The 10,551-nt window shown below is 38.5% G+C and overlaps 2 protein-coding genes across 2 annotated transcripts; both read left to right on the top strand.

Moving 5' to 3' along the window:
• The first annotated feature begins 2,068 nt into the window (after nt 1-2,068).
• LOC118810725 (taste receptor type 2 member 119-like) lies at nt 2,069-2,788 on the top strand. The gene has a single exon (XM_036574732.1). It carries the CDS (start codon nt 2,069-2,071, stop codon nt 2,786-2,788), a length of 720 nt encoding a protein of 239 aa, XP_036430625.1.
• Nucleotides 2,789-9,351: 6,563 nt separating this feature from the next.
• LOC118810722 (taste receptor type 2 member 1-like) lies at nt 9,352-10,293 on the top strand. The gene has a single exon (XM_036574717.1). It carries the CDS (start codon nt 9,352-9,354, stop codon nt 10,291-10,293), a length of 942 nt encoding a protein of 313 aa, XP_036430610.1.
• The last annotated feature ends 258 nt before the right edge of the window (nt 10,294-10,551 follow it).

Genomic DNA, 10,551 nt, shown 5'->3' with positions numbered 1-10,551 from the left:
CGCCGGCCACCAGGGGGAGTCAACGACCCCAATGAGCCACACCTGCTCAGGGGGCTTTATAAGGGCTGGGAAGAAGACACACCTTGCTGAGTCTTTGTTCCAGAATTGTGGCAAACAGACCAGCCGGTAAACTCGGTAAAGAAGCTCTAAGAGGATTTTCCTCGAGCTTCCTTTCTCTTGTCGCGTCTCGAGCCTATCCCCCTTTTCTCGAGTCGTGTCTTTCTTCCTTAAAAAGAGATAAGTAACTAAAACTAGAGAAGGGACAAGTTTGCCCCTTCCTCTTTCCATTCTCCTTTTGGTTATTCCTTTCTGTTGGGAAAGTGTGTTTTTCTTTAGTTATCATTTTCCTCAGTGTTTGAGAGAGCCAGTCTTTCCCCTGGCGTCCTTTGTTTATTTCCCGCCTAAACCTTAGCAGGTGGGCTTTCATACGTCTTTTGTTTTCCACCCGTTTTCGGCGTTCCCTCCGCCTCTATAGAGCAGTGGTAGGGCGCCGGTTTATTAACGTGGCGACGTGGGTTCGAGCCTCGGCGTCCGCGGTTTTGTATATCATTCCAATAATACCTTCCAATCGCATAGAAGCTCAGCGTTTGGGTCCTGCTTTCCAAAACCTTGTGGTGGCTCACCCGGTTGGCCTTTGAAATACCGACCAGACGGCCTGGGTTCTAATCCCACCTCTGGCAAGCCCCCACATTACATGGTGCCTTCACAAATGTGCAAATCATCCATGCCATGTGCACTAATGCTCCCCTATACCATCATGAATACTGGCTTTTGAACTGTGCACTGATAACAAGCTGAGTGGTCTTTAGCCCGGAGGACACAGTGTCCATTATTTCCAAGAGGAATTTGAAATGTTGATTCGTCGGACCACAGGACACTTTTCCACTTCCCCTCAGTCCATTTTAAATGAGCTGGGGCCCAGAGAAGGTGGCAGCATTCCTGGATCCTGTTTATATATGATTTCTTCTATGCATTTTAGAGTTTTAACTTGATATTGTGGATGCAGCGAAGAACTGTGTTCACAGACAGTGGTTTTCATGAGCCCATGCAGTGATTTCCACTACAGAATCATGTCTGTTTTTAATGCAGTGCCACCTGAGGGCCCAAAGATCACGGCCAACAAATACTGGTTTTAGGCCTTGTCCCTTGCATACAGAAATTTCTCCAGATTCTCGGAGTCTTTTAATGTTATTATATACCGTAGATGATGACAAGCGAAAGTTCTTTGTTATTCTTGAATGGCTGCACTATTTGATCATGCAGTCTTTCACAGAGTGATAAACCCCTCCTCATCTTTACTTCTGAAAGACTCAGCCACTCTGGGATGCTTTTTTATATCCAATCATGTTACTGACCCACTGTCCATTAACCACCAGGTGTTTTTTTTTAGGATTACACAACTTTACCAGCTTTTTGATGCCCCATCCCAAATTTTTTGGAACCTGTTGTTGGCATCAAATTAAAATGGGCATATATTTTTCAAAAACCAATAACATTTTTCAGTTTCAATATTTGATATATTGTCTTTGTACTATTTTCAATGTTTGAATGATTTGCAAATCATTGCATTTTGTTTTTATTTACATTTTGCACCGCGTCCCAACTTTCTTGGAAATGGGGTTGTACCTCTTGGTAAAATTACTTACAGGTTGAATAAGCTGGTTATTTTCTTCATCTGGACCTGGATTTTTCCTTTCAGAGTGTGACTCACAGGTCAATAATTTAGGTTTTCCAACTAAGATGTCAATTTTCCTCCTGATTCAAAACCCTAGATGATTCAGTAACCAAGAAAAAGGCCAAAAATCACAAAAGCCTACTCATATAATTATAGCCATGAGTGATCTGTCTTAATCACTGTATGGAAAAATACAGTGAGTATGTATCACTCATTTATAAGGCAGGTGATGTGTCACTGCTTTGCATCCTCTTAGCTGATATTTGAAGTAGACATAGCAAAGAGACAAGGTTTTCTTATTACTATGTTCTATTCGCACTTGAGGGAAGGAGTTTTTCAATGTTGGGAAAGACAGAATAAGCAAAATGGAAATGAAAAATCCACTTAAAACTGATGACCACTTTGTTGGTCATCAGTGACTTGACCTACTCTTTTACAGCACACTTTGACAGTGTTGGTTTCTATTATTTTACAGCAGAGTGTTTGCTGTTTACCATGAGGACCAGTGTTACCTCATGCCTCTGGCTGAATGTGTTCTACTACTGTCAGATTGTTCCAGCTAAACATCCTTTGCTCATCTTGCTGAAAAAGAATATCAAACTTTTTGTTTATTCTGCTTTAATCCTTGACAAGTTCATCTTTTTGTATGGGATTGCTGCTTCTGTTGTGCATCACATGATAACTACACCATACACAGCCACATACCTACACAAGAATGCAGTAAAACATGCAGTTAAAGTTGATTTTTGGTTACGATTAATTTATTTCTTGTTCAGTCTTTGTGTGATGTTGACATCAAGCTGTGCGACTGTTCTCTACCTGCGGAGACACATGAAGAACATGGAGGAGAGCAGCAGATCCTCTCCACATCTTCACTCACAGATGAGGGTGACCATCACGGGAATCGTACAGACTCTCCTTTACTTTCTCTGCTCAGTTTGGCTAATAACTGATGATATTGTTTATCATCTTTCTAGTGCAGATTTTGACTCGAAAGCCTATATCATTTGCACTGTTATTACATTGTACTCTTTTTGGACGAACATTAACTTGGGTCTTGGCCAGTCAATATTCCCGGGAGCGGATACTTCTCTTTTGGCCAAAACCTTTTGAAATTGCCTGTGCCTTACTGCACTGAATGAATGAATCCATGTACTTCCATCTAATAATATATATTTTTTTAACTCTTACATTTGTGTCAACTATGAGACTAATAAAAACACTAATCAAAAGGGTTTTTTTCTTTAAATTCAAAGCATTTTCTCAGATCTTATCTAAGTAATTAAATTCCTATATTAGAATGTGTCGTACTAATATATATCACAGGATATGCAGGATAGACAGATTACGCAAAAAAAAGTGGAGGTATTGGAAGTTTATCTCTTTGACAATACTTTGACAACTTTCATTTTCTCTTTTGTCTTGAGCTTGTTGATGTGATGTATCGCATCACAACATAAAGCATACGGAAACTACGGACCCAGCAGCTAATAGCTCCAGACTTCGACTGACACAAACTCCCCTCGTCCTGGGTCTGCTTGGTAGCTCCACCCACTCCTTTACACCTGCAGTTCATTCTCTGGACTAATTACCTCTCACATATGTACCTGTGTTTGTAGCCACTCTTTGGGAGGTCTCTGTTAAGTTGTTTAGTTCCTGGTTTGTTTCACTGTTTACCTTGTTCAAGTCTGTATTGTCTCTCCTTTGTTTGAACATGTACATGCCTACATGTTTGTTAAACTGAGATTATAATGCTGAGGCTGACTCTCAGCACCTCCACATTAAAACACTCTCACACATGCATCCTGCTTCACCTCGTTTGTTACACTGTTACTTTTCTTTGTGTATGTATATATATATATATATATATATATATATATATATATATATATGCATAAATGTACTATATGATATATACATATAGTTGACCTGTGGTTAAGATTAACCTCCTTCCAGCTTAGTCTTTGTAGACCATGCATGCCTTTGTGCACAGTAGAGCCAAGAGATACAAATATATAAAAGGTAAGTGTTTAGTGAGCATAGAAAGAGAGCTGAAACAATAGCAGTGACATGATGTTTGACAGAATACATGGAATTTCAGTATTACATATTTTTAAGGATTTGTAGTAGAGGGTAACTCAGTGGCAGTTAGCTGTGAGTATCTTAGTAACTTAGTGAGAATATGAAGAAAAATAAAATAATGAAAAAAAAAACTTTGTATCTCCAAAATACTAACTTTACTGCAGGAGGAAAAACATACTTAACTTTGAACCTAAGTGTAAAGGGGCGAGCAGTGCCGCCTGCTGCCGGCAGAGGGCAGTAGCGGCGCTTGTCTAGGGCAACTTCCGCCAGGGACTTCAATGCCCAGAAAGCTTTGGGCGGATTGTATTAATGCTGCTCAGCTTAAGGAGTGCCTACTTAAACCCCAGAGACACTCAAAGAAAATGCTGCACCTCTGAATAGGAGTATAATACGGAGCCCCGGAGGGGACGGAGGTGAAAAAAAATAATTAATTCAAGTGAACGTTTTGCAGTTCGTGCGCACGTCTTCTTTTATTCGTGGGCACGATTTCTTAAATCGTTTCCTCGCTTTCCATTGTAAAAAAAAAAACTCCAGCAGCACTGCTGTGTCTGATCCACTCGTACCAGCACAACACACACTAACACACCACCGCCACGTCTACTGCAGTGCTGAGAATGATCCACCACCCAAACCTGCTCTGTGAGGGTCCATGGGGGTCCTGACCACTGAAGAACAGGGTAAAAGGGGGCTAACAAAGTATGCAGAGAAACAGATGGACTACAGTCTGTAATTGTAGAACTACAAAGTGCACCTATATAGTAAGTGGAGCTGATAAAATGGACAATGAGTGTAGAAACAAGGAGGTGGTCATAATGTTATGCCTGAGTATATATATATATATATATATATATATATATATATATACTTGCTTTGATGTGTAACCCTTTTCCTCTCAAGCAGCTCTGTGACAAAAGCTCTGTGTTGTGAATCTGATGGAATAAAGGGAACCAAGGAGCACAAAGCTGTGGTGTGCAGTTTCTGTCTTCATAAAACAAAACAGTACTGTGTTAAACGAGCTCAGCTTCCACCAAAAACTTCTTTGGATAAAATGAGTTACATAGCTAGTATTATTAGTCTCTTCAATTTAGACTGTCTTTGCACACATCCACGGCTGAAATTCACAAAAAATACGAAATGCTTAGAAATATTTCAACCCCTATACATTTGAATAACATACATTTTAAAGAAATAAAGTGCTTAAGCAGCAATTTTAGAGATAACACACTACATAAAGTGAACAGCTGATGCCATAAAACCCCACATGCAGATTAGCTTTCCACTGTTAAGATATAAAATCACAACGGTAATACATAAATAATTATTAATTTCCACCAAACAAGTGACAGACATTTAGTACATCTCTAAGCTGTGCAAAACATCACTGAATGCTTGATATTTTCCAAGGATTGACATGGATTGTTAATAGAGACGAACTCTGCATGGATCACCTTCATTAAACAAAACAGTACTGTGACTATAGGGCGCATACTGCCACCTACTGGTTCTACATGTAAATAACACTACCTTACAGATGTATTCACTTAATTTCTACACAGACATGTATTACCTAGTAAGCTTTATATTAGTCTTATCAGTGAGTACAAAGCACAACAGCAGGAAAAACAACAGAAAATATCATGATGCGTAAAGGTATGTGCTGCTTATATGACTCGTGATTATACAAATGTGAAGTCTTTGTTCTCTCTTTCCAACTCTCTCAAATTCCAGCACTGACCATGTTCGGGTGTCTATACACTCAGTCAGTCTCCTCAGAGGAGGTACATACCATATACCTGCATATACATACCAACTACACACATCTCTTTGAAATGAAAGGTAACAAACATAACCTGATGACATCGATTTTGAGTTTAAATATGAATTTTTGGTAGACTACAAATGTTATGACTACAGATGTGTTAGCATTTATTTGCTGTCAAATGTAGATTTTATCTACATTTATCTATCCTTTTAAATACTTCTGTACGTTCATGTCCTCCTTCTCCTAGCTCCACATTAAGAAGACTGACAATGTAAAATGAAAGTGCTCAAAGGAAAGATTTGGGGGTGTTATGGGAAATGTGGTGTAGTGAATTTGTCAGTGTTAATGTTCTGTAGTTTAGCCCAGCAGTCAAGTCAAACAGGAAACTTTAAAGCTTAGGTAGTAAATTATTTCCTGTGATTACAGTGGGGCACAGCAACTTTTTGCTGGGGCCTCACTGGGGTGTGTTGGGTCCAGTGATGCCCCTGCATGATTGCCTTGTTTGTCTATTACTGATATGCTGAGAGAAACCTGCTTCATCATGTTTTTACTAACATGTCTAATACATAAACATGAAACACGTTAGTTGAAATATATTCATATAAACTCCATTTGACTGAAGGTAACATGATGACGAGTGATGCCCTATGGGGGAAAAAATAAAAACAACATGAGGTTGAGCTAATCCCTTTTTTTTTTGCCTTTAAACGGGTTGTTCCGAGTTTAGTGTTTTAGATTCTAGAATCAAGAGTGTTTTTGCAATTTACAAAATGATATGTAAAAACAATACTAAAATATAGTCTTGTGGAAACTGTACAACTGCTGAAGTACCTCCTACCCCATAACTTAACATATATATAGCTTGTGCATATTTCTAACATTTTATCTGGTAAAAGCATGAGCATTTGAAATGTGTAAAAGAGTCATGTTTGTTTCCATGACTACTTTAGCCTGTTATTCCTTAGTCTAGAATCTCCTGTGTTTTAACAGTATGAGTAATTTGCATTGCAAAACAGGGGAAATGGAAATGCAGCACAGTTTACTTAGACTTGTCTTCAAGCTATCATTATATTAGCTACAGCATGTAACTTTCAGGTTTTGCACATCCACACAGCAGCATGACAGTGTCTTAACTGTAAATATAACAGAAGCACAAAGAAAGATGAAACTGAGCAGCACTGATGGTCAACAGAACTATTTAGCAATGCATTTTTCATTAAAGAACCATCAATATAAACAACTTTAAACATTTTTTGTTCTTTAAACAATTAAAACTTTTGTAGGAATGGATGTAATGTGCATATAAACGATTATATTGCAGTTTCACTTGTGATCAGTGAAACTTGTGATCATTAGTGGCATCAGTGGGATAAAACAGTTGTGTCTGGAATTATTAGCAAAAGGCAACACAATCTCCACAGATTAATAAAAAAAAATAACCTTGTAGGGTGATCTTGAGTTTGTTTGGTGAGGGGAGTACCACTATTTGGAGCATCAACCAATCCTTGCTGAGGAGGTGGTAGGAGGTAGTTTTGCTTTCTATAAAGGGAGGAACATTTGACTGTAGACATATACTCATGGCAATTTGCAGTTCAAGAGGACAAGGCTACCAAAATGGATCTCAACAATTCTTCATATTTTTCTATTGAAATGAGTCTTGAAGCTTTTGCTTCAGTGAATCTGCCTGTCTCCGTTTTCAGCATTATACTGAACATCTTTTTTGTATTTTGCATGGTCTTTCCACACAAAGAAAGAGAGAGATTAAAACAGCCTCTTACAATTTTACTGGGATTACTTGTTGGGTGCAACATTGCTGCTCATGTCTGCATTGTTATGATCTTTTTAAATAACCTTTTCCAGTCATTTTTTGTGTGGTGGTGTGTTCCACCTATTGCAATTTATACCATGATGACCAGCGTCAACTCGTCTCATTGGTTGAACGTCTTCTATTGCTTCCAGATTATTCCTGTGCAACGCCCATACTTCGTCTGGCTGAAGAAGAACCTGAGAATCTTCATATCCTCTGCTTTAATTGTCAATCCCATTGTCTGTCTGTTGGGAATGAGTGTAATCATTGCAGATATAGAAATATCGTTTCATTATAATATCGCAGACCTAAAAACAGATTGGATACACCTTGTAAATGCACAGAAAGCAGGGCTTTGGATGACCTTGGGCCTTTTTTGCCTCAGCCTTTGTGTGATGTTAGCATCAAGTAGTGCCACTGTTGTATTTCTGTGGAGGCACTTGAAAAACATGGAGAACAGCAGTGGCTCCTTTTCCTCTCCTCGTCGCCAGAGACATATAAGGGTGACCATTATAAGCATCGCAGTACAGGCTCTCCTTCATGTCATCTGCTCAGCTTTGGTTATTATAGATGAACTTGTAATTTATGTGTCTCCTTGGTGTTTTGACTTGGAAAATAATATCCTTTGCACTGTCGTCTCTTTGTACTCTTTTGGGACAACCATTAACATGAGCGTGAGTCAGTCACTGTTCCGGCAGAGAGCTGTTTATGCATGGCAAAAACTTTTCCAACCTCGCAGTTCTTCATCTATATCAACAATCACACAATCGCCCGTTTCATCAGATATTTTGTCTAGCTAAGGATAGTGCTCATTGTAAAAGTTTTGTGCAAATGGTGGATGTGACTGCAATAGTTTGTCATATGTATATAAGTTAAGTTTTACAGTTTTACACTTACCAGCTTGATAAGAATTACTTGTTAATAACATCCCAAGTCATAAGTATGTAGGTCTCTGAGTTTTGTTGGTTGGTTGGTTTGTTTGCTTGCTTGCTTGCTTCCTTTTGTGGAAACATCTGGCATAGGTAACGGCTACCATGGCTGGGAAAGCATGGCTTTTAATAGCCAAACAGCTATCGCCATGTGGACAGTGAGAATGGACGGTGACATCAACTGAAATATACCAATGTTCATGAAAACTTTGTGATGAAATATATTGTGATCAAATTTGTTAAGTTTGTACAGGTGTCTAAACCATGCTTTCACTTGGGTTCAAGTGAATACAGTGAGGTGTCAATTCCCTTTCTCCACTGGACACAGCAATAGTAGGCCTTAAAATGTCTTTTTTTGGCCTACACAGAAAGCGCTGTAGTGTTAAATTAATTCTTAGTCTTCATTGATGCCCAGACATTGTAGGGGTTAATTCAATATATACTATTATATACTATTTAAAAATAAAAGTTCTTAAATAGCTATTGGCATAGACACTTTTTCTGTAGAGGTTCATTAAACTTTAAGAAAAGTTCAACTTCACATCTCACTTACAGAAAAGGTTCTTAAAAGAAATTATTCTAAATAAACAAAAAGGACATTCTATGGCAACACACCAAACAGCCCTTTGGTTCCATTTGGCACCTTCATTTTTAATTTAAACATCATGTAGCTGCTAGGTTTAAAGGTTTTACTATATACCCAATCAGAATATGACTCATGTTGAGAACTGCTAAATTATTATTGTGAATGTATTAAAAATGCATGATATGCATCAATATACATTGGCCTTAAAAGTTAATTACAATAAGAAATAATACAATGAGTGCATGTCTTGTCTGGTGGTCAAGTCACTGCAAGACCAACCAGTTCAATATTCAGTAAAAAATTTTGCCTTCAGGCTGGACTTCATTCAGGAGCCAGTGCTTTAGTGTCCACTCTTAGCCATCTTGCTCGTTTGTAAGGCAAGGGGAGTTTCACTGCTTTGCATCTTGTCAGCCAATATTTGACAAGAGCATAGCAGAAAGACAGTGGGATGATGCTCACCTTTCAAGGAAGTCATAGATGCCTGGACTTTTTTAAAGCTGAAAAAGCAAAATGGACATCTCTATCACTTGGAATTGCTCTATTTCAATGAGTATTGAAGCTTTTCAATCAGTGAGTGTGCCTCTCTCTCTTGTCAGCATGCTTATGGACATCGTTTTTGTCTTCTGTATGGTCTTTCCACAGCAGGGACAACCGCGAATGAAACAACCTCTTAATCTTTTAGTGGGATCCCTCGTAGGGTGCAATACTGCTCTTCATGTTTGCACTCTTTTATTTGTTGTTAGTGACTTTATCTACTCTCCGTCAAATGTAAACAGTGTTATTTTTTATGATGTTGCAGCAGAAGTTTTGCTTTTTACCATGAGGACCAGTGTCACCTCCTCCCTTTGGCTTACTGTGTTCTACTACTGTCAGATTGTTCCAGCTCAGCGTTCTTTCTTCATCTGGTTGAAAAAGAATATCAGACTCTTTATATACGCTGCTTTAGTCCTGGACAAATTCTTCTTTTTGTTCGCGTTCATTGTGTATATTTGGCATTATATTGAAATAGATTTAAGTAAGCCAAAGACTTTTGCACTAAGTTATGCAGTTAACATCAACTTTTGGTTAAGATTAGTTTATTTCTTGCTCAGTCTTTGTGTGATGTTGACATCAAGCTGTGCGACTGTTCTCTACCTGCGGAGACACATGAAGAACATGGAGGAGAGCAGCAGATCCTCTCCACATCTTCACTCACAGATGAGGGTGACCATCACGGGAATCGTACAGACTCTCCTTTATTTTCTCTGCTCAGTCTGGCTAATTATCAGTGATTCTGCTTTTGAACTCACCAATTCATATTTTGATGCAGATCACTATGTACTTTGCACTGTTATTTCATTGTACTCTTTTGGGACAAATATTAATTTGGGTGTTGGCCAGTCAATATTCCGGGAGCGGATAGTCCTCGTTTGCCAGAAAGTTTGTGAAATTGTTCATGCCTTACTGCACTGAAAGAAGAAAAATCTATGTGCTTGCTTCTAATATATTTTTTCCAGTTATAGTCAGCTTCCTAATTATTGGCACCCCTGATAAAGATGGGTAAATAAGTCATGAAAAAATGTAGTTCACACTGAAAGTGTTACAATATTTTTTAACAAAAAAACATGTCATATGTCTGCTGGCATGGATGAACCAGAGATCCTTTCCAAACCTAATTTTTTATTATGTTAGGCCTACATACAGCTTATGTGAAAGGAACAGAGTTACCCA

Source organism: Colossoma macropomum, unplaced genomic scaffold (genome assembly GCF_904425465.1).
Source record: "Colossoma macropomum unplaced genomic scaffold, Colossoma_macropomum, whole genome shotgun sequence".
Classification (NCBI taxonomy): domain Eukaryota; kingdom Metazoa; phylum Chordata; class Actinopteri; order Characiformes; family Serrasalmidae; genus Colossoma; species Colossoma macropomum.
Note: the sequence above shows the minus strand (reverse complement) of the source record. Positions and strands in the feature narration are given on the sequence as shown.